We start from the raw sequence: 22,680 nt of genomic DNA, 5'->3' as shown, positions 1-22,680 counted from the left end.
TTGTAATAACTCTCTTATCGTATGAGATTCTTCATGTTCATACTTTTCTCAAACAATTGTTCATCTCAACACCTCTTTTCCTCAGAAATGATGAGTGTGTCGCTTGGTGGTAGGTTGTCGTCAACCTGAGACGCTCGGTGCATAATTAGCCGACAAGATGTCTCAAGCGTGGAACTCTGATTTTGACACAATGCAGACCACACTCTGAGGCTCTGAGCTTTTCTGAACGTCACGCCGTGTCATGAATAACATGACCTCTCGAGTTTTCATGGTACAAGATCCATGAAGTGAGTCGATTGGATGACGGGCAATCTCCATCGACTCTAATTCACTGATGCTACTCGTATATTCTGTGCATATATTCGGGGACCTTCGACACGAGGTCGGCGAATAACTGCGTCTGCAACATCTCGATATAGCAAGGACGGGACAATTGTCGACTCATGACAACATGCATCATGTGGTATACCGCGCGGAACTTGTTTCATCGGTCTTCAATACTTGCACGACACAACGTCCTGGCATTATCCTCCGCGCCTGTTCAATTGACTGTCGCACAGCATTCGCCGCATGAGCTTGTTGATTGGGAAAGTGGAGCCAAGTCTTTCGCGACCTGCATGAGCAGAACGCCTCCTCTGCGAAGCTGCGGCTGCGAACCAACCGGGGCTTGCGGATGCAAAGAGCCGATTCTCAGAGAGTCAGTCAAGGTCGTGTAACCTGAGTCCAGCATCCAGCAGCCGCTCTCGTAGACCGACGATTGACTTCCGGCAGTCAGATCTTTCGCGCATCAACTGACCGTTACCCGTTGATGATTGGGGCAGCCATACCTGCACGCTCCCGCACTGTAAGCAACTTACATCGCGAATCAATCGTATGGTCCTCGCTCGCCCAAAGCACTACTCATCCGATCATGTTCCCACAATTCGGTCAGGCAGCTGCTGCATATCTCCCGACTCATCTCAGGCTCTCTATCTCAATCTCGACCAACAGAGGACGCCTTGTGGATATCATTTGATGCCCATCAATCTAGGGTGTGCTCGTCTGATGCTCTCGAACTGGTGCACGCACCCGCTGTAGGACAATCAACCTGGTGTGCATTTCCGCTTGCCGCTCACATGGCAGATTGACAATGAAGCAGCTATCCGTTGAACAATGTGATGATATGCAAAAGAGCGGTATACACTGTCTGTTTGCCATGACATCTGCCAGACAAGGGATAACCGCATGATACATACATACATACAGCACGCAGTTACAGGTGTATCAAAGGTGTCAGTCTGCGCTCACGGAAGTATTTCCGATCGATGCGGCGCAGAGTCCCCACTCTAGCATCAACAAGAGCCTCGGAGTGGGCATCGGATCTTCCCCGCGCGCGCAAGGGAGTCAGAACCTGGATGCCGGACCCTCACGTCGACAACTGCCTAATGAAAGCCGTGCAGCTTGAAATCTGGTAGAGCTACTCTAACAACTCGGGATGGCGCTCGTTCTTGTTTCAAGCCACCAACTAATCAGCTTTCTCGGTCTTCCTCGATCCTTCAAGACTTTGATATATCAGTTTTTCCTTACTGCTCGTGCCCTGCTAGCATGCTTCGGTGCCCCGGCTGCGCCGCTTAAACAGACGAATCAGAGGGATAGATCTGTCCATCTCATCGGCTTGGACCCGCTATCTTTACCGCCGGATGCCGGTATTCTTCTGCCGATACTAGTTGCGTCTTCAGACACGACATACCCCTTGACACTTTTGTTCGCAATCGGGATGCAGAAGAAGCGCCTCACCTTGATCTTCATGTCTGTTTCTGTAGAGCCTACAGATTTCTGAATGAGAGTATATTGTCCAAGAAGCAGCGGTGAAGGATATGACGCATGCCACTGGTGCTCAAACTGGAAGATTCTGGGCGGTTGCGTGACTGGAAGAAGATCTGGAAGGGAGCTGACCAGGTTTGCGAACGCTGTCCCTGCAGACAGGCTCAAGCGTCTGACGCTCGCACCAGTAAATTCCTCCTGTTGGACACAATCTGTAACTGCCTTGAGCGGCAATGGCTGCGGTACTAACACTAGCGTTCATGTTGTGCACAGTTCCCCGGCGGCCGGAAAAATGTCATGATCGAGGGTGTAATACTGACCATGCCTGGAGATGCTCTGGTTATATATCAGGTCGGCAGATACCTCCCTTCTCACTTTCATTCTTCTTCCATCTCACTTCACAACTGCGTTACGTTCCTTGGCTTGGTTCTTGTTGTTCATCTTTCATATCATCTGGGTTGGGCTTTTTGACTTTTGCATCTTTGGAACGAATCTTCTGTCAGGTCAACAAGAGTCAACATAAGGCATCATCAGCCGACAGACAGCAAACCAGAAGATCTCAACCATCAATCCATTCACCAGAAACTCGGATATCTTCGTCGAAATTTGCTCTCCAATTCTACACCAATACTGAGCAGTTCAAGATGGCTCCTCAGGTGTAAGTACTTAATATGGGTTTGCAAAGACAGAAAGTTAATTCGATATAGACACAACCACACAGCTGCTACACAAACAGCAAGAAATCGCGTCGAGCATTTCAGCAACCACTTACCACCGTACCCTGTGCAAGCCCGGCACAACGTGATTGGGTCACAAATACAGCACGTGGTCGGCTCTCCTGCCATGCTGCATCACCAAACTGGTCTTCCCCCGAGACAGGCACCGACACCTTGGCATAGTCCTGCTCATGCAACAGTGTCTCTTCCGCCATTCAGTTGTTTCGCTGAAGTTGCCGATCAGTCGAACTTGCACTATATGCGGTCTCCTTCGGTCGGGTCGGAGTACATCCCGGTACCGCTCATCAAGATGGAGTCGACTTACAACTCACCTCCTGAGTCTGTGGTTTCCTTGAGCCGGTCTGGGTCTGTCTCACCCACCATCTCCGCAGCTACTCTCTCCAGTTGCAATACCACGAAGCGACGTGCCCCACTTCCTTCAAGATCTCGAATCGAGAAGAAGACCAAGTGCACAAAACGGAAGGATATGTCGGCCATGGCTGAAGCGCTGGACGAGAGTATCAACCGACGCGTTGATGAAGTCCACCGTCCTTACCGAGATGGCAACATTCCCGGTACCGCTTCAAGCCGAGTCAACGCTAGCCAGTCGTTCCCTCGGTTTGACCATGCGCATATCCCTCGTGGAGCCAAACGTGCCAAGTCAACGACTGGAAGCAGCGACCCAAGTACTAGACACAATGTCGCTCAAACCTACCTTCGAGCTGAGAAGGGAGGGTCCAGGATGACACTTCAGCGTCTTCTTGTGAATGGCATCAATTGGAGAGGTCAAAAGCTTCAGACCAAGGTCAATGCAAGAAGCAGTGGTATGCTGTACGAGGAGAAGGAACTCCTCCAAGCCAGTACACAGTTCAACGCATTCGCCATCCTCATTTTGCAACAGCTTTTTGGACCAGAAGGCATGCAGCACATTGGCAGTATACTTGAGTGTTTCGAGCCCGAAGAGGTGCATCCTATGCAGGTGGCGAGGGATCCGCAAGACGACGACAAGACGTATGAATTCAAGCGTCAGGCAGCAAGGGTCGAGGTGATTGCAGAGGCATCACAGCCGCTTGGTTTGAAGAACGTGCAGAGCATGGACGAGCTTCTCCACATCATCGAGGAGAAAGTGATGCCTATCGCCAACAACATCGGCAAACAGGTACTGCACCAAATGTGCTACAGACCTAGGGAATCTCAGGCCAAGTTTTGAGCGAGAAAAGGAAAGGCGAATTGTTTCATGGGATGGTTTAATGATTGTGACGAATACCCTCTGTTTTTTGTTATGTTTTGTATGGTCTGGAGAGTTTCGAAAAGTTGTTTCATCTAGACGAAGGACAAGAGATTCCGGCAGCATATTTATCAAACTCTACAGCATATATTGTATGTTAATTAATGAATAGACGATCAGATCGAGGAAGCACGTTGGAATATTGGCAGAAAGTCGTGATGGATGCTTGACTCAGGGGTCGGTTCCTCCAGGCTGGACATGTTCGCAATAAATAGGTGGCTTTCGGGATGCTGGGGTCGGTCCATCATTTCCGAATGGGGAAAGCTCGACTATGTGGCAGAGACGAGAGGCCAGCCGTCGCAACAGAAACAACGACTCCAGACGAAACTCGCAATCCTCTTGTGACAAGGCAGAAGAGGCTGATATCCGAACGAGCAAAACATCCCTTCCCACGACCGACGACAGATCTTGGCAAGCCAAGCAGAACTCCAGCGTATTGAAGCAGCGTGCACGCCAACGCTCCACGGGTTCATACCAAGCGCCAGCCAGCGCGGAGCAGGTTGCTGTCATCTCGACTTTCCCGCGACATCAGATTGCTTCAGGGCCGCCTGGCGTTCACTGGTCATAGTTGCACATCACCATGCTGTTGCCCAAGAGCGGCGTATCATGGAAGGCGGCTAAGGCCAGGCTGCCCCCGACCAGAGCCGTCTGGACTTTTCTCACGCGCACCCGCTTCCTGCTGGTCGTCGCCATAGTCGGCCTCGTCATCTTATTATGGAGAGGTGTCACAGGCACGGCAGAAGACCTGCAAAAGTAAGCCGCTCTCTTGCCTTCCCTTCTCTTATCTTCTTCCGATGCGACATGCCATGTACCGTCTGTACAATCGCTGTCTGCCGTCGGCTGTAGCCCCAGCTCTCTCGCTCAACTCAATGCACCATGCTGACCCGTCAGGTTCTACTGCTTCGGTCCGGCCAAGTCGCCCATGCAAATGACGCCAAATGAGCAGATGCTATGGACCGGCAGCCTGCAGACTCCCGTCATCTTCAACCACCACGCTCCCGTCGAGGTCAACCACACCACCATTACCACCGTCGACCTCAATCCCATAAAGAGCACAAGGCAGGCCATTGACAACAAGGAGCGCGTACTCCTTCTCACTCCTCTGCGCGACGCCGCTCCCTATATCAACGACTACTTCGACTTGATCTCGCAATTGACCTACCCTCACGAGTTAATCGATCTCGCTTTCCTTGTCGGTGACAGCACCGACGATACTCTGGCCGTCCTTGCAAAAGAGCTCGAGCGCATTCAGACTCGTTCCGACTCGATTCCCTTCCGCAGCGCTACCGTCGTTCAGAAAGATTTCGGTGTTCATTTGAGCCAGAGTGTTGAGGATAGACATGGTTTCGCTGCCCAAGGTCCTCGCAGAAAGGCTATGGGCAAGGCTAGAAATTACCTTCTCAGCTCCGCCATGAAGCCTGAGCACAGCTGGGTCTACTGGCGTGACGTCGACATCAAGGACAGCCCTTCGAAGATTATCGAGGACTTCATCGCTCATGATCGCGACGTCCTTGTTCCTAGTACGTTCACTCCATGAATTTGGGTTTACTCGACCAGACTGCTAATTGCGATTACAGACGTCTGGTTCCACCGTTACGAGAACGGTCGCGACATTGAGGGTAGATTCGACTACAACTCATGGCAAGAGTCTGAAAAGGGCCTCAAACTAGCCGCCACCCTTGACAAAGACACCGTCCTGGCAGAAGGTATGTTGCCTCCTCATCTCGCCTACCCCAGCTCAACACTAACAAACATACCCAGGCTACAAAGAGTACGACACCGGTCGTGTCTACATGGCCAAGATGGGCGACTGGCGCGAGGACAAGGACGTCGAGATCCCACTCGACGGCATCGGTGGTGTCAACATCCTCGTCAAAGCAGACGTCCACCGCTCCGGCATCAACTTCCCCTCCTACTCTTTCGAAAACCAAGCCGAAACAGAAGGATTTGCAAAGATGGCCAAGAGAGCAGGGTATGGTGTTTACGGATTGCCGAATTATATTGTGTGGCATATCGATACGGATGAGAAGCCCGGAAACGCGTAAAAGATGAGATGTTTGAGTTTTTTGTGTCGTCTTTTTGAAGAATTGTATTTTTTTCTTTCTGGTTTTCGTTTTCCTCGTCCTCATTGTCCTTCGTCATCGTTCTTGTTCTTTTTCTTCTCGGGTGTTGTTGGGCTTAGACTTGGTCTGTTGGGGCATTGATTGTTTCTCTTTTGTTTCGAACACTGCAAAGATAGCAGAAGAAAGCATATAATGAGAGGGGTTCTTGAATATTGTTCATCATTATTGGCTATCTGTGTGTGTGCATTAATCTGTTGTTCGTTGGCTTTGTTTTCTGAAGTCTCTTGCGATTTTCCGTATCCCATCCATCCCTATTTCCTCTTTCCTGGTATTGCAGAATTGTTGTTTTGTCAGTTGGTCGAGTTGCATGTGTGTCCTTTGTGAGGTGTTTCAGTCATAGGACTTTTTGTTGGGGTGATTGATTGGAAATGGACTTGAGGAGGTTTGTTTGCTCGTGGTGTGGTTTTTGTGTCAAAAGTCCATGAAAAGGCGAGGATTCAATATTCAAGTCTATTTCACGATTAGGCACACCGGTCATCCTATTGCTTTTAGAGGGTATTTGCGAGACTGGATAAGATCAATGAGTAGAGAACATATACATGACATGGTCTCTACAGGTGTTGTTTCGACATGGTGTGGTGAAGATCAGGGTGATACCATCAGCCAGAATGACTTGGTGACGAAAGAACCCACGTATCCTCAGCTTGACTACAACAGAGGAGAGAGAGAGAGCAAACAGCGTAAATCACGAGATATGAAGCAAAGCAGCATATTGTCAGCAACGACGACTCAACGTTTCAAATTCCTTCTCTGCTCTACCTGTTCAGACTCAACAGATTCTCGACATACTTCCTCGCATCAATTCCAATACCTCCAGCCAATGCGGCAGCACTACCCCATCCATTGCCAGAATTGTCTTCTCCTGCACTACCACTACCGCTTTCCTGCCCACCTCCTCCCCTGGCCCCGACAAGATTATACATGCCACTGCTAACGCGACTAGCCATCCCCTTAGCGCCACCCATATTCCTCTTCTCCACAACATGATCGCGAGCTTTGCGGACGAGGAAGGCAGTACGGCAATGTTCGGGACGGGGATGTTTGCCATCCTCCTGACCGGGTTGAGGTACGCGAAGCCATACTATCCACCAATGCCTGCTGGTTTTTGAAGTGCGTTCGGTTTCTTGCGGGTTGCGGAAAGAGTGCTGGAGTGTGAAGAGGATGTGAGAATGCACGTTCAGGGCTTCCAATCTCGTCCATTGGGGAGGTGCATCCCTGCCACTGGATGTGGTGCCGATACTTCCATGTTGTGGTGTTATTTGCCCTGGCTCGGGGATATTGGGGAGGGAAGTGTGGCAGGTCAAGTTCACGGGGTCGAATACGAGGTCGAATACAGGGCTGTTGCGGGGAGGTGCGTAAGGTGGGTTTTGCGGGTTGACGGATAAGGGTTCGGGGGGAGAGGTATGTGCTGCTGCTATCCGTTCTGCTACTTTTTGTGCAGAGGTGCTGTTGAGGAGGGATTTGTGCAGTGGTCGGAGGTGTTTGTGTAGGTCGCGGTAGAAGCCTGTCATGGTGAGGGAAGGTGTTCTCTGCTCGAAGAGGAAAACGTGAATGAAAGGTCTATGCACATAGACCAGGACGCGGAAGCGCGAGGACGTGTCGTTGTTCATAAAGCTGGCGCGAGAATCCATTTCTTCCATCTGCGACGCACTTTCTGTGAGGTCGACTTTGATGGTGCGCAAGAGGTTGCGTTCAGCTTCGGGAACTTCGGAGCCGCCGATTGTTGTGTCGCTGTCGTCGTCGTTTTCGGCTGGTTCTTTATCGAGGTCGCCTTGGTAGCCGATCAGGAATTGGCCCTTATTTTCTCGGTTGCGCTGACGCTGGACTGCAGCCATTGCTTCATAGCCGTCAGGATTAGGGTCGAGGTGCCGCATAGGAGGTTCGTCCTTATCCTCTTTGGACTTTGAAAACGGAACTCCTTTGACGGTCCTTGAGCTGGATGTCGATGTACGGCGTGGACCCTCAGGTCGTTTTGGTGATTCAGATCGCTTTCCTCCTGATGCTAAACCAAAGCTAAGATACTTAACCCACTTGTCGGAGCTTCCTAGACCCCATCCTGACGACTGTTCAGGAGGTGGTGCAGGTTGATCAGAAGTGTGGGAGTCAGCCGAAGCGCTGGCTCGATTGAGTGAGGCCTCCACAGCGCTGACGATAGGAGGAGGGATGCCAGGATGCGAAGCGACTTGAGTTCCTGCATCACCAGTCGCATGGTCGTGAGAAGCGACTCTATCGTGCATCTGCGGACGAGGATCAGGTGGAAGCTGGATGCCCTTCAACTGCTTGATGGCTTTCTTCTTGAGATCCTCTTCAGTAGCGATCGGGGTCTCAGACTCGGGATCTGGGTTGCCCACAGGTTGACGCCTACGCCTCTTACGACGTTGACGGTGTGGATTATCTTTTACACCATAAGCATGCTCGCCATAGGCATATATATCACGGACCCAAACAGAGATGTCGCGAATGGAGGGACGTATGATGGCACCCACACCACTGAAGATAAGACCATCGGGAGCCTGAGGTTCGTGTCCGCAGCCTAGCCAGGGGAGACCGTGTCGAGCATCATCGATTGTGTCTTGAGACGGGTCGTCGTTCCGGAAGTCATTCTCGGGAGGAGCGGCCTCGCCGAAGCGATGGACAAGCAGATCGACCAGTCCTTCGGTACGGTGAACCAGGTCCTCGAGCACTTCCCTGTCTCCACTGCCCCAGTCTTCCTCACCGACACCGTAGCCCAGTTCACCTCCCGCTGCAAGCTTCAAGCCTCCGAAGATATCAATGGCGGGGTTTCCGTGTAACAGGACGTCCCAGTTGCGGCAGAAGCGACTCCAGAAGCGATCGAGGACGCCCGTGAACTTGTCTCTGGTGAGCTTGACATACATGTCGCTGATTGACGGGCCATGGTGCAGGGTAAAGACGCGATATGCGGCAAGGACCTGTTGTAGGAGGAGTGGTGCCGGGCTGACTTCTCGCGACGAGTATTCATATTCCTGCTCTTTGTTTGACGACGGGAGACGAGTGAGGTCGACGGACTGCACGACATAGGTAAGCTACCGGTCAAGCAGATGACAAACATTACATACTGCCAGCACCCACCAGTCCTTCTCCAATTCGTGTATCAAGATACGCGACTTCTCCGTCTCGACGGCTTCGATGGGCTCTCCGTCGGAAAAGTTCCTTGACCATGTTTAACACGCATCTCTCTCAGTCAAGCGTTTGCTGGTTGTACCTGGCAAAGCCCGCCATGCCTTGAGCAAGGCCAATCTGTCGTAGCTTCTCATTCTCGGATAGTCGGTCTTCGTCTGCTGTTGCTTTGGCCTTCAGACGCGCATCCCGGACGGATCGCGAATAGTAGAAGACGACCTGGTCGCCGAACGTCTCGTCGGTCGGTCCCAGCGGCGGACTGTATATGGCAAAGAAGGACAGTTGCGCCGGCGAGAACTGTTCCTTCTCCATGATCGTCTCTAGTCCATACGCGACGTTGATGTCGGTGCTCTGTTGCTTCCAAATGAGGCTCTGCTGCTGCAAAGGTGCTCGTGCCCGACACGCTTCAAAGGTGACGTCGATGCATCTAGATTCGATTCACGCTCGAGATCGTGCAACATGAGACCACCACTTTTCGTGTTTCTCCTTTTCGCATCTCGACATTGCTGTCGAGTTGAGCTGTCTTTTCTTCCAATTCTGTATTGTTCATGTTCTACCAATGTCGTTGTCTTCTATTCCAAACACTGGTGTTGCCATCACCAATCCTCTCGTCCTGTACCGTGCCCTAGTCGCGACCAACCGCATAACTCAAGATCCTGCTCAACATCGACTTGGTAAGCAAACTTCAGATACATTTTGCAACCTTCCTGTACCAATGTGTTTCAGCAATCCATTTGCAAAAACTGTACGATCGGTTGAAAGATTATGAACCCACAATCGAGTACAAGCACAAACTTGATCAGATAACACGGGCCGTCGGTCCTTCGACAAACACCAATGTAGAGGCAGATGGTTCTAAGCGAGGAGTATGGCAAAGTCTCCTCGCTCAAAGAGAGAAGCGGGACAGTCTGGCTCTGACCAGAGTCCTTACCAGCCATGAAGCCGCCATGAACCTCGACTCACCTCGAGGGCTAATGCTTCATGGTGAAGTAGGCACTGGCAAGAGTATGCTTATTGATCTTTTCGCCGACTGCTTGCCAAACCGGAAGAAGGCCCGATGGCACTTTAACACTTTCATGCTCGATACTTTCGCCAAACTTGAGCAATTAAGACGGGATCGTCTGTCGAGGCTACCTCCTCACATTGCCAACGCGGATGTGGAAGAGCACTCACTACTATGGCTTGCTCGTGATATGATCAACAACTCTCCAATCCTCTTCCTGGACGAATTTCAACTACCCGATAGAGCGGCCTCGAAGATTATGACCAACCTGATGACCTCCTTCTTCCAGCTTGGTGGCGTGCTCATTGCAACTAGTAATCGCATGCCCGAGGAGTTGCACAAAGCTGCTGGTATGGCTTTCCCACCTCCTTCACGACTGCAGTCAATCACCCAAAGACTGGGTATGGGACGAGCTAGCAAAGGTAGAAGCAAGAACATGTTTGCGGGACAAGGCGAATTCGCTGGCTTCCTCGAGGTTCTCAAGGCTCGGTGTGAAATCTGGGAGATGAGCAGCGGAAAAGACTACCGCAGATATGAAGCTAGCTCACAGGCACCACCTCCAATTGCTGAAGAAGATAGATTCATGGATGTCACAGACACAGAAGCTTTTGAGAGTGACACTGCTGTCTCTGATGCTCCAGTCGTAAGTGCTGAGGAGGCCTTGGAAACACCGAATGATGCTGTAAAGGCACCCACGTACTTCCTGATCAACCCCGGACCCACGGCTTCGCAAGAAGAACAAGCAGACTTCCTGAGTCAGGTCTCAGAAGCAGAGAAAGAATTACTTGGTGCTGATGCCTCGACTCTCGAATGGTCACCCTCAAGCATCCGTGTCTACGGTCGCACCGTCCCCATCCCTCGAACATCCAACGGCATAACTTCCTGGACCTTCGCCGAACTCTGTGCTTCCAACCTCGGACCCGCCGACTACATATCCCTCGCCTCAACCTTCCACACGATAATCCTCCGCGACGTACCAACCCTATCTCTGCTCCAAAAGAACGAAGCCCGTCGCTTCATCACCCTCCTCGACGCCCTCTACGAAGCCCGCTGCAAACTCCTCATCACCGCCTCCGCCGGCCCCGATGACCTCTTCTTCCCCGAAAGAGCCTCAGGCGCAGAGGGTGTAAACCAAGATGCCGTATACGCCGAAACCTTCGCCGAAGCCTACCAAGACGCCACCGCACCTTTCCGCCCCAACATCTCCTCTTCCACCCCAGACTACCAGGAACCAGACTACACACACTCACGCCTGCAAGGTATGCTCGCCGCAGATTCCCTAGAAGACGACCCACCGAACCGTATTCGAAGACTCTCCGAACGCGAACGTGGTCCCATAGATCCAGACGACGACATGCGGATGCGAGGATTGCGACAAGGAAACTCCGGCCCCGACTTCAGCAACACTAGATCTTTCACCGGCGAAGACGAACGTTTCGCTTACCGTCGCGCTCAATCCCGTCTTTGGGAAATGTGTGGTCGGAAATGGTGGGCCAGAAATGAGGACGGTTGGCATAAACCCCTCCCCTCTTCCATCCGCTCTTGGGAAGTTTCAAAACCATTGCCTGTCATGGGGGCGGCTGCGACTGCTGTATTTTCCGAGGGAGTAGGAGATGCTAGAATGGGAGCGAGTAGAGGTGTGGATGAGGTCAACGATGAAGTCATGTTCCGCCACGGCGCCAGTCCCTTCAGAAGGAGTGAAGAGCCACCGCCAAAGTTTTCCTGGACGCATATCTGGGGCACCATGAAGTGGGGCAAAAAAGCCGGTGCTTGGGGCCAAGGTGTCGAAGGGTTAAAGGATAGGAAGAAGGAAGGAAAGTAAGAGTGTTTTAGACATTGTATATAAAGTGTTTTTGGATTATAGATGTCAATCTTTTCGAAGTTATGATGTGATCTGATGCTTAAGAGGTGATGTGTGGATACAAGGACACGAAAGACACAACAGGCACAAGTAAGGTAATATCGATCAAGGAAACAATAATACGGGAAACTGAGCAATGAAAAAGGACAATGTATGTATGTTGATAAAATATGGGAAGCTGCAAGGTATGTTGACCTTAAACATGGACCGATATGCCCACGCTCCGAAAGAGGAGACATGCCGGTGAGTAGTAGGACAGAAGATGTAATCTTCTTTGCACTGAAAATTGGACAGGGCCACGGTAAATATGGGCAGAGTCCAGAGTGTGGCAAAGTGAGGAATGGGTAGGGGAGAATAGTCAGAAGATGACACAGGTCAGGATAACCGGGACCTGGGAAAGCTTTACCTTTACAAGTCTACGTTAGGAAAGCTGTTGGTTAGCAAGATTGACACATTGGTACTCGTGTGAGGAAGAGGCAAGTGGACAGAAGAGAGAATGCGGGTATCTTTCGTTCATCAGCCAGAGCTGGACAAGTGCATTCCGTAACTATGTCACAAGACGCTGGGTAGGATCTGATGCCAGAAAAAAAGAGGAAGCAGAGCAGGGCAGGGCGGAAAAAGAGGTGCTCGCAGCAGCGGGGAGAAGAGACGTCGTTGTTGGGTGTTTTTGGAAACTGTTTTTCATTTTTGTTCGCAAAGTCCCATTTTCGCCAGCCGAATCAACCCGCAAGCATGATGATGTTGACACCAGGTGATGTGAAAAGAGAATCTTTTGTTGTTGCTTGTTTCCGCCCGCGAAGAAAGAAAGCGTAAGAGTCGTACAACGCAGAGACGAGTTGTTTACGATCTGGGCTTCTCCTTCTTCTCCTTCCAGAGAGCGGAAAGACCGACACCGGAGACCTTAACGACCTTGAAACGGACACCGGGAATATCACCCTTGGCCTTGCCCTTACGACCGAAACCGGCGAGGAGGACCTCGTCGTTCTCGTCGACGAAGTTCAAACAACCATCGTTGGGGACTGGTGGGTGAGAGTTAGAATTGCTTGTCCTGTGGTGTGCGCCCTTGATCCAGCGTCTTTTACGTACCGAAAGCCGTGACCTTCTTGCCGTTCTTGATGAGCTGAACACGGACACACTTGCGAATGGCCGAGTTGGGCTGCTTGGCCTCGACACCGACCTTCTCGAGGACGATACCCTTGGCGTGCGACGAACCACCGAAGGGAGAGGACTTGTAGGCGGTACCGAGCAGACGCTTCTTGTAGTTGAGATCGGCCCAGCGACCCTCGCGGCGGGTGTTCTGGAGCTTGCGGGCGGCGTTGAGACCTCTTGGCTTTCCTTTACCCATGATTGCTGCAGGCGGAGGATGTTAGTTGACGAGTTCGAGATGTATGAGGGTTGGGACGGCGGTGCGCGCGCGTTTCGAGGCGAGAAGTTGTCGGCGCGGCGAAATAGAGAATCGTGACGGTGCTGTTGACGGGCTTCTGGAGAGGGTGAGGAATTTGAACGTACCGGTTGTTGGTCGTCAAAGGTTGTCGATGAAAGGTCGCGGACAAGGAATCAAGAGACGCTGGAAGATGGCGACGAATTCTGGCTGGTGGACCAAAAGTGTCTGTGCGTACAAGCGAGAAGCTGGACATTTTCTCCCGTGGGCGGCGCCAAGCAATCCGACGGGCCAAGCTAGCAGGCCATTGGCTTTCCAACTCCAGCTTTTGGGCTCGCTCACTCGTTGCTCACTCTGCGCCAGCATCCTGCTTGTTGCGCTGTAGCTCTGGCAACGCTAAGTAGGTATCACTGCAATGCCAATCTATTTTCCTTTCCGTCTCACTCTGCGATATATGCTTGGTTATGCGCCTTCACTCCTGAGTAAAAGATAACCCTTTCTACATTTCCCATTGTTCTCTACGTTGGAGTTGATGTGATTGCGCCGAGCTTACGAGATCCTTACTTCGAGCACAAATGCGTACTTCAGTGGTAGGGCTGTTTGCCTTGCCTGCTACTTTGTTCACTGTAATTTTTATTACTCCAGTCAATGGTCAAGATTGGCCCTATAACCTACCAGCAGGCGCAAAATATTTTCCCGAACATGAGCACCACATCAGACGGGATCTGGAAATCCAACAAAGACTCAATGTAGCTTCACCATCCGGCATCCGCAAAATGAGCGAAGACGAAGGCGAAAAGTTCTTCCTGGACTACTGGCAGTTCGGCGAGCAAGATTTCAATTCCTTTGAGATAGGCAGTCCCCTGAACCTCCGGCGTTCGGTCAATCCTGCAGCACTGTTGGCAAATATGACCAACGTTGAAGAACTGCTTCCACCGCTGCTTCTGCATGCTGAGTCTCAACAATTTCCAAGCCTCTACAGATTTCTTGGTCGTGGTTTGTCCGAACGGGCATATCAGTGTCCGACCGGAACTGACAGCTGTGCATCGATTGGGTATCCCAACAGCTGCTGTGCTACAGGCGAAACCTGCATCTCCCTTCCAGAAAACGATGGGGCAACTATAGGCTGCTGCCCTGATGGAGCAAGCTGTGGGGGAGAGATTGGATTGTGTGATACTGCTGCCGGATACACGAGCTGTGACAATGAAAATGGCGGTTGCTGCGTTCCTGGGTACTCATGCCAGGGTATTGGATGTGAGCCGACCACCATTTCCATCCTGAAGATCTGTTACTAACACAAGAGCTAGGCGTATATGCATCGACCGCTACAACCACTACTACACTACCAACAATTACCGTGACTACTGGAGCTTCCTGGTCAACGTTGTCTGACAGCACCACTACTCAAACACTCGTCGTTCCAGGGAACCCTACGTCACAGACAGCTTCAATCTGTACGACTATAACGACATTGGTGGTAATAACGTCCGGAACTGCTGCTACAAATACAGTCATCCAGACGACAACAGTAATCCCTGGCTCGAGTGCGTCAATAACGTCGTCAAGCCTGTCAACACCAATCAGCCCTTCATCTTCCGGCCAGGGCCCATTGACATGCAGTCCTGGTTTCCGAACTTGTCCTGCGAGCCTCGGAGGTGGCTGCTGCCATACTGATAGGGCTTGTGGCTCTCAAACTTGTCCGCCGCTGTCAACAGCTGCTCCGCCCGTTCTGCCAACAAGCGGATCTGGATCAGTCTCGACCTCGACGTCAATATCAAGTTCCTCATCACGCACGCGCACATCAACACGCGCAACCACATCGCCCTCCAGCACAGTCACCTACTCTGGGTGCCCTACTGGCTTCTATATGTGCAGTGCATATTATCTTGGCGGATGCTGTCGAGTTGGGAGGAACTGTGATACAACCAGCTGCCCTACCTCTGCAAGTACTGCTGTGGTCACCAACTCAGACTTGACTGTGATAGCTCCTAGCGGTGCCACTTCTGCAGCTCTCACTGGAAGTTGTGCTAATGGATGGTTTAGCTGCGCGGCCAGTGTAGGCGGAGGCTGCTGTCCTTCTGGCTATGGCTGTGGAACCAGCTGTACGGCCATGGCTAGCGGACAAAGTAATGTTGGCAAAGGAGCGCCCAGCGAGGCAGCCAAAGCGAGAATATGTGGATGGGTGCTTCTGAGCCTAGGAATCATTTCGGGAGCAGGGATGATCTTTTTGTGATCTGCCAATATAATGTCCAGATTGGAAAAGCTCGCTCGTTCTTTTTTGCACCAAGACATGCATGCTTTTAGGATCATGGGCGCGGGTGTGAAAGGGGGAATGGTAATGGACTCGACATGCTGCAACGTAATATATACGACTCAGGAATTAGCATGAACAGACAGCCAAAGATGCCGGTGTCATGCTCTTTCACATGTGGCCAATCCAAGCAAAAAAGCAGCCGCGTGATGTCCACAGCAAGACAGTATAGAGGTTAACTCTAAGCGGGTGGCTTGAGAGAAGGTGCGGCGCGGGGTAGCGGCCAATCAAACGTCAGTGCAGCAAGAGTGACTTTCACGCTGCTTCTTGCTGCTGTTACAAAAGTCGACCTCTGCCCAGTCTTTCTGCCACGCCGCCGTCGCTGACTTTGTCGAAATATCATTCAACCTTCTCCTGCCGAATAGCTGTATACAAGATTCATCCTCGACAGGCGACGGCGTGCCCGCCCGAATCGTCGTCCGTAGCTCTGACCTGCGCCTGGTCCCCGCATATCTAAAATCGCTCACGAGCAAACGGAGCCTTCTCCCCGTGCTGTTGGTAGCCTTGAAACAACTCGAAGTCCGCCGAGTCCTCCGTATCTCGCTGCCTTGATTAGTCGTCGAAAACGCCGAGAGCCATTGATTAATCGTCGAATACACCGAGAGCCAATGGAGCAAAGCTCGCCGCTTGTTTAACAGCGCGCGAACTGAAAGACATTCTTGTCTTCAGCAACAATTCCTCTGCGAACCATTTGGATCACGCACCACCCAGTATGAGAGATCCAAACTCCGACTCGGACAAGTCACACAATGAGCAACAGACGCCTACACAGCCACCTAGGCTCGGCATCTTGGAGTACGAGGCCAGTGATGATGTCAAGAGATGGGCTAGAAGATACAGAACTGAGTTGGCTTCCATGTCATCCAGCGTGCTCTCGACATTCATAGCGGTATGTCTACTCGGACGACTCGGCCATTGGCCTTCGGGCCTGCTTATGCTCCCAATGCTTACGGTCCTTGTGCAGTTTCCGCTGGACTTCGCCAAAACTCGCATGCAATCGTGGGTAGACATCGACAACAACTTGCGTACCACTGCTTACCCGATCCCAGTTACGACACTCGTTTCATCGCAACAGTCAAGGATGCCTACCAAGTTGAAGGCCTGCGTGGCTTCTGGAGAGGTATGTACAAGGTTCGTCTAGCATCGCTAGGACATTAGCTAAGCTCAGCTCCCAGGTGTCGGAACCCCCATGGCGAGTGTCACGCTCGTGCGCACCATATCTTTTGGTCTGTATCAACGCTCCAAGCACGCCATTGATCGCTACATGACCCAGATGACTGGTCAATCTCCGCTCGACTTGGCCAACCAGAAGGGACAGTATCCCACACTCTCTACAATTGCCTGTTTCAGTAGCGCAGGTGCAACGGCAGGAGCTGCTATAACATTCATCTCTTGTAAGTCCAATCCTTGAGCCGACATGGATGATTGCTAATTCTCGCAAGGTCCTTTCGAGCTTATCAAGCTCAATGCCCAGCTTGCTGGTAAAATGAAGAGAGAGGTAAACCCTTCAGATCGCCCTCAACCTATTAGCGATCTTCGCACTGGTGCTTTCAGAACTGCGCAGCAGCTGGTCCGGGATCGCGGAATCCGTGGCCTGTACTGTGGCTATCGCTTGCATCTTGGTAAGTCACATACATCGAGAATCAAAGTCCCGCACAGCTACTGACGTATCATCTTACAGTTCGTGATACTATCGGCACTGCTATATACTTCGGTACCTACGAGACCGTGAAGCAGGTTCTCTCGAACGGTCGCGGAAACGAACCCGCCGAGCCAGCAGCAGTAGCTCTTGCTGGAGCAACCTGCGGTATCGTCAGCTGGGTATTGGTATGTTCAATGCAGCTCTAACGTCTTCATGCAATTCCTAACAATCTTGCAGATCTACCCTATCGACGTTGTCAAGACCCAATTCCAAAAGCATCAGCTGGAGACTGGCCGCACACAAGTCACGCGTCCGGACATCAAGTTCTTCCAGCCTGGTTCATATAGAGGTAAACAGAGCCGGAAAAAAACATGCATGAGCAGTAACTGATATGAAAGCAGGTCTTGGAGTGAGCGTCATGCGCTCCGCACTTATCAACATGATCTTCTTCTCCTCATTTGAGCAGATCAAGAAGCGCATCAACAATGCGGGAGACATATAATTGAGTTTCTGGGAATGTACATGTGTAGCGAGGCGTCATCTGGGAGGGAGGGATTACTGATTTACGCATGAACGATTGCGCACGAACTTGCATGGAAGGAGTTTTTTCGTGGTGGCATAAGGTGTTATTCTGGCTTCTTCAAAACGGCGTTTATCCGAGGGCACGAGCTGTATCATATCCGGAAGGGTCCTGGACACGAGAGAATAACGCTATCGCTAAATGTTAGACATTGCTCTCTTTTTCACAGATGGAAGAATTTGAGACAGCACAATCTCAACATGCTGTTTGACCGTTCGTTGCTCGTGATCTTTTGATATGTCAACGGTGGTTGCTGTAGCTGTGAGATTGCGGCATGCCGGACTTGTCTATAACGGCTCGTTTATCCTCGTGGTTGAGCGACCGTCTTTTGTCCAGTAATACTTGGCGGAACACAGAAACCGACTACTAGACAACAGTTCGGTCCTACAGTTGTATGAAGTAATCAGAGTCTGCAATGCTTACCGCTGCTTTAGATCAAGATATCTCATGATAGCCGATGGGTCCGAGAAGTGGCTGGTCGGCTTGCGGCTGTGCAAGCAAGCGTCAGAGCCCTAGTATCTTATCGTCATCCAACAAGGGTGGACACGCTCGTACTTGAATATAGCCTTTCCCTCGACCCTCAGATTTACGGGATGGCTGTCGCAATGCAAGATTGAGTCAAGCGAAGACGTGTTTTCGAGTAAGAACCAAGTTCTGATCCGAGTCGGAGGGGCAGAAGCTAGCGAACAAGGGTTCGGGTTTGGGGGGTTGCTGCAGCAACTGGGTTGATAAACTTCTCCAGGGAAGGAAAAAAGTGCCACAATCGCGAGAAGGAGCTGTGGCTGCCAATTTATCCAAGCATGCCTTTCCACTGCTGCCCAGCGACGCGTCAATGTAAGCAGGGCCCAGACGTTGGTATCGAACGGTGGCTGGTGCCTCTTGATGCAGTGGGTATCAAAGTGCGTGACGAGCTTTGTTTACTCTAAGGACCGGAATGACCGGGCGGTCGCATGTGCGAGGCCCTTGTCCAGCTGCAGAAGAGGCCTGTGGCCCTCGATTGATTGGATTGCTTCCTTTGTTCGTTCCCCGCCATCTATTTACCTTGAAGGTACCTACCTAGCCACTTCTTGTCTCACCCCGACACTACTATCTCGCACTTCCGCGTCCGCTCTTTCTGTGAAGCATTGCACCCGCGACAAATCGATCAAAGACGCGACGATCACGACGGTAATGATGTATATGGGTTGAGAAATCCGAGTTGTGATATTCTGTCTCGCAAACATGTCGAGGACAGCTCTCCCGAGACACGTATTTGGATATCTCGCGCTCACGGCCGCCCAAGTCATTGCACTGGACTTACCATACAACCCGACACACATTGTCATACCTGAACAAAACGACGAAGACGACCAAACGATATCTTACGCATATATTCTACAACCCAAAACCAATGGCCAGGCCAGCTTACTCTCGCTCGATCTCACGAAATCATTAGAGACTTCAAAACTTTCCTTAACAACACTTTACGACTCACTACCGTTCTTGGGCACGACATCAAACCGAGCATACACACCACTCAAAGGCAGCGAACAGAATATCACTGTTGTCGCCGGCGACTGCGCCACTGACGGTGACGCTCCGGAAGTATGGACATTCATTCCAGCAGCTGGTGGCAAGAATGGCAATGGAACTTGGTCACAAAGCACACCTGCAGCAGCAACGAAAAGCAAGGTCCACGGGCCTGATTTCCTGAGCTCTGGAATTGCTTTCTCCGACTTGGCCAAGGGCAATGCATCGACGACAAGCTTGTATGTGTTTGGAGGAATGTGCCCGTTGCCCAACTCTACCGATGAAACCTGGATGTCTGCGGCCAACTATACCAACCAGATGATGACATTTTCCCCGAAACTGGATAGCTCGAAGCAGGTGGCCTACACCTCCGCGTTCCTATCAAGCAAAGGTCCACCCGTCGCTGAGGCAGGCTTCAGTATGACACCCTTGGCCCCAGCCTTCTCGGACAACTCCAGCAGCACACAAAGTGCAAGACAGAGCTTCGTACTTGTCGGAGGACACACCGGAGCCGCCTTCATAAACATGTCATCAGTAGCTGTGTTCTCTCTTCCTGAAGAGACTTGGACGTATCAGCCTGTGGATCAACCTTCATCAGCCAGTTCAGAATCGCCAGTAGAGCCAAGGTCAGGCCATACTGCAATTCTGACCGAAGATGGCAAGAGCTTGGTTGTCTTTGGTGGATGGGTTGGAGACGTGACAAACGCTGCCTCTCCTCAGTTGGCCGTCTTGGAACTCGGCTCTGGCTATGGTGGCGATGGTGATTGGGAGTGGACAGTACCTCTACAAACAGCTTCTGGTCTACCTGGAGCAGGTATTTACGGACATGGTGCAGCTATGCTTCCTGGTGGCGTCATGATGATCATGGGTGGTAACAACATCCCCACCAGCTCGTCAAAGCGTCTCATACGACGCTCTTCAGCTACAACAAACTCAGAGACACTCTTCTACAACGTCACATCGAGATCTTGGATAACCTCCTACAGTCCTCCACCCGCTGTAACATCAGGTAGCAGCGCATCAGCGCAAGATCAAAGGAAAGGTGCTCTTACCACAACATCCCAGAAAGCTGGCCTCGGCGTCGGCTTGACTATCGGTGCGATTGTCGTTGGCCTTCTCATCATTTTTTACTTCTGGTACAAACGTCATCTCAAGCAGAGACGAGAAGCTCGTGAAAGCGACAGAGAACGTCTTTACAAGAACGGAGGCAATGGTTACGAGCAAGCTTGGTTTGGCAACGCTACCTACGAGCCCTACCACAGCGACTACGCCTCTGGTGGAAACTGGCAGGAAAAGGATGAGGAGATGCACGATGGATTCACCACCTGGACTCCTCACGGTGTTGAGAACAGCCCTGCGCAGATGAAAGAAGGAAACAAGGAGGTCGAGAGATCTGGGTTGTCGATCAACGCCCCAAGCCCGACAAGAGGACTCAGAAAGAATGGTCTGACGCGCAGCCAATACCAGTATCATGCCGCTCCTCGATATGATGACGGCAGGTTGAGTAGAACTAGCGGCCACATCCATCCGATCCAAGAGAGGGATGAAGAGGAGGAAAGACTATCATCCCGTCACAGCAACCGCTCCTTCAGGGGGCTTGGAAACATGATTGGCTTGAAGGGCAGTGAGCAGGATCCTTTCAAAGATCCTCTACCCAACCCTCTTCGCAGTCACCCTGTTACCCCTGAACTTGGGTCTGCAGTCGAAGGCTCTCCTATCCACCGCCAACCCACAAACACCAGTGTTATGACAAGCACAACTAATGGCACAGATCAAGTCAGCAGCTGGATCAACCACTGGACAAACTCTTATGCCGCATCTCTACGTCGTACAATGTCAGACTACCCCACCAGTAGATCTGGATCTCCTGACAAAACTGACGAGAGAACTTCCTCTGGTCTCAGCGAGAATTCGGAGCGATCCGGTTTGTCGGGCGATGGCCGCTCTGTCGCCCGAACGTCATCGACTCGTTCTGGTCTATTCTTTGGTCTGTCAGGTCATCCATCAATCACTCCATCGCAAGCACCTAGTGCATCAGTCATGTCACGTAGCATGTCACCTGCATACTGGGAGAATCGCCCCAAACATGCAAGCAGTCTGCATCCGCCGAGTTTGCGTCCTGGACTTGAGAGAGCACCCGACTCTTCCTCAACTCAGTGCACGACCTTCGGCCAGCTGATTGCCGAAAGTGAAATCCTTCTTGGGAACCCAAGCAGCAACCAACCTACAACAGCACCGCTCAGCTACAAGGTGAGACCAACCTCGACAGAGCTGATAGCAGCTGCCGTTGGAAAGACACCCCCACTTCCTCCTCGACGTCGTGGATGGATGGGCAGCATTCGTCAAGTTTTCAGCGGTGATCGCAGCATGAGCGCCTCTCATGCTCAACGACGTGTTGGTGCTCCCATGGTACCGATTCCTCCACAACAATATAGAGATCGCAGCAACAGCCCGGTCAAGGGTCACGCTCGTACCGGATCATCCATGTCAACATCTGCCCCTCGTCGTGCAGCTAGTGACAGTTCCCAGTTCTTGGGAGCTAGACGTGGCAAACGCGACTGGGAGGGTGACGAGAACGATCCGCGCTGGCAACCCTACCGAGATGACCCCGATACTGGTGACTGGGGCGACGTACCAGAAGCAGAAGCAGCAAAGGACGCTGCTAAGAAACCGAACTCTGATGACGAGCGTGAAGACTGGGACATCGAAGAGGCTGCCGCCAACCGTGACGTTCAAGTCATGTTCACGGTCCCAAAGGCCCGTCTACGTGTGGTCAACGCCGATGTCGACAAAGCCAGTCTGAGAAGCATCAGCGATGGCGCGAAGAGCATCCGCGCTAGACAGATACTCAAAGAACAAGAGGCAGAAGAGGCCAAAGAAGAAGCAACCGAGGCAGGCGCTCAGCGCAAGCCGTCCAACTACGGCATCCAGATACAAGACTGGGAGAGAGAAGCTCTAGAGAAAAGAGATGCGGAGGAGGCACAGACGAGCAAGAAGCTCGAGTGATGATGCTTCGACGATTGATATGAATATGGGCGGATCTTTGTGGATATACTGAGGAGGTTACCTGTTGATTATAACTTGGGCAAGGGTGTTTTTGGGAGTATTCTCTCTGCCGATTGGGAAGCCATCGAGCATGACTGTTTTGTTTTTGGATGCACTTGCATCTCTTCTATTCTTCTTGTCAATCATTCATTAGACTTTTTGATTTTGGCTGAAAACAGCTATTTTATTTCTCTGGACTTCTTCAATCAAATCTTGATTATCATGAATAACTCCACATTTCCTTGGACAGAGCAGCGATTTTGAAAAGCATCTTGCATTT

The 22,680-nt window shown here is 51.5% G+C and overlaps 9 protein-coding genes across 9 annotated transcripts; 7 read left to right on the top strand and 2 right to left on the bottom strand.

Annotated features, from left to right (window-relative positions):
- Window positions 1-1,353: 1,353 nt before the first annotated feature.
- M438DRAFT_177706 (uncharacterized protein) lies at window positions 1,354-1,927 on the top strand. Its single transcript, XM_029899170.1, has one exon. It carries the CDS (start codon window positions 1,475-1,477, stop codon window positions 1,817-1,819), a length of 345 nt encoding a protein of 114 aa, XP_029762722.1. The 5' UTR covers window positions 1,354-1,474; the 3' UTR covers window positions 1,820-1,927.
- A 520-nt stretch (window positions 1,928-2,447) lies between these two features.
- Window positions 2,448-3,729, top strand: M438DRAFT_373093 (uncharacterized protein; the record flags this gene model as incomplete). The annotated part of the gene is made up of 2 exons (XM_029908395.1): window positions 2,448-2,461; window positions 2,511-3,729. The coding sequence occupies 2 exons, from the start codon at window positions 2,448-2,450 to the stop codon at window positions 3,727-3,729; spliced, it is 1,233 nt and encodes a 410-aa protein (XP_029762721.1).
- A 393-nt stretch (window positions 3,730-4,122) lies between these two features.
- Window positions 4,123-5,906, top strand: M438DRAFT_363708 (uncharacterized protein). Its single transcript, XM_029907665.1, has 4 exons — window positions 4,123-4,560; window positions 4,699-5,327; window positions 5,385-5,513; window positions 5,569-5,906. Exons 1-4 carry the CDS (start codon window positions 4,388-4,390, stop codon window positions 5,850-5,852), a joined length of 1,215 nt encoding a protein of 404 aa, XP_029762720.1. The 5' UTR covers window positions 4,123-4,387; the 3' UTR covers window positions 5,853-5,906.
- Window positions 5,907-6,489: 583 nt separating this feature from the next.
- Window positions 6,490-9,437, bottom strand: M438DRAFT_315111 (uncharacterized protein). The gene is made up of 3 exons (XM_029902645.1): window positions 9,154-9,437; window positions 9,008-9,101; window positions 6,490-8,956 (listed from the first exon to the last, which is right to left on the bottom strand). Exons 1-3 carry the CDS (start codon window positions 9,378-9,380, stop codon window positions 6,686-6,688), a joined length of 2,592 nt encoding a protein of 863 aa, XP_029762719.1. The 5' UTR covers window positions 9,381-9,437; the 3' UTR covers window positions 6,490-6,685.
- A 99-nt stretch (window positions 9,438-9,536) lies between these two features.
- On the top strand, window positions 9,537-11,893 carry M438DRAFT_315110 (uncharacterized protein; the record flags this gene model as incomplete). Its single annotated transcript, XM_029902644.1, has 2 exons — window positions 9,537-9,742; window positions 9,795-11,893. Exons 1-2 carry the CDS (start codon window positions 9,628-9,630, stop codon window positions 11,891-11,893), a joined length of 2,214 nt encoding a protein of 737 aa, XP_029762718.1. The 5' UTR covers window positions 9,537-9,627.
- A 558-nt stretch (window positions 11,894-12,451) lies between these two features.
- Window positions 12,452-13,463, bottom strand: M438DRAFT_343969 (ribosomal protein S12/S23). Its single transcript, XM_029905110.1, has 3 exons — window positions 13,442-13,463; window positions 13,019-13,282; window positions 12,452-12,951 (listed from the first exon to the last, which is right to left on the bottom strand). The coding sequence occupies exons 2-3, from the start codon at window positions 13,275-13,277 to the stop codon at window positions 12,773-12,775; spliced, it is 438 nt and encodes a 145-aa protein (XP_029762717.1). The 5' UTR covers window positions 13,278-13,282; window positions 13,442-13,463; the 3' UTR covers window positions 12,452-12,772.
- Window positions 13,464-13,698: 235 nt separating this feature from the next.
- On the top strand, window positions 13,699-15,723 carry M438DRAFT_363704 (uncharacterized protein). The gene is made up of 2 exons (XM_029907664.1): window positions 13,699-14,567; window positions 14,621-15,723. Exons 1-2 carry the CDS (start codon window positions 13,889-13,891, stop codon window positions 15,544-15,546), a joined length of 1,605 nt encoding a protein of 534 aa, XP_029762716.1. The 5' UTR covers window positions 13,699-13,888; the 3' UTR covers window positions 15,547-15,723.
- Window positions 15,724-16,336: 613 nt separating this feature from the next.
- Window positions 16,337-17,768, top strand: M438DRAFT_353651 (mitochondrial carrier; the record flags this gene model as incomplete). Its single annotated transcript, XM_029906890.1, has 8 exons — window positions 16,337-16,513; window positions 16,589-16,623; window positions 16,674-16,744; window positions 16,800-17,018; window positions 17,067-17,246; window positions 17,306-17,451; window positions 17,504-17,615; window positions 17,668-17,768. 8 exons carry the CDS (start codon window positions 16,337-16,339, stop codon window positions 17,766-17,768), a joined length of 1,041 nt encoding a protein of 346 aa, XP_029762715.1.
- A 1,299-nt stretch (window positions 17,769-19,067) lies between these two features.
- On the top strand, window positions 19,068-22,624 carry M438DRAFT_315098 (uncharacterized protein; the record flags this gene model as incomplete). The annotated part of the gene is made up of 3 exons (XM_029902643.1): window positions 19,068-21,049; window positions 21,449-21,605; window positions 21,816-22,624. The coding sequence occupies 3 exons, from the start codon at window positions 19,068-19,070 to the stop codon at window positions 22,359-22,361; spliced, it is 2,685 nt and encodes an 894-aa protein (XP_029762714.1). The 3' UTR covers window positions 22,362-22,624.
- Window positions 22,625-22,680: the final 56 nt, after the last annotated feature.

This window comes from Aureobasidium pullulans, assembly GCF_000721785.1.
Source record: "Aureobasidium pullulans EXF-150 unplaced genomic scaffold scaffold_5, whole genome shotgun sequence".
NCBI classification, from domain to species: domain Eukaryota; kingdom Fungi; phylum Ascomycota; class Dothideomycetes; order Dothideales; family Saccotheciaceae; genus Aureobasidium; species Aureobasidium pullulans.
This window is presented reverse-complemented; position numbering and strand designations above follow the sequence as displayed.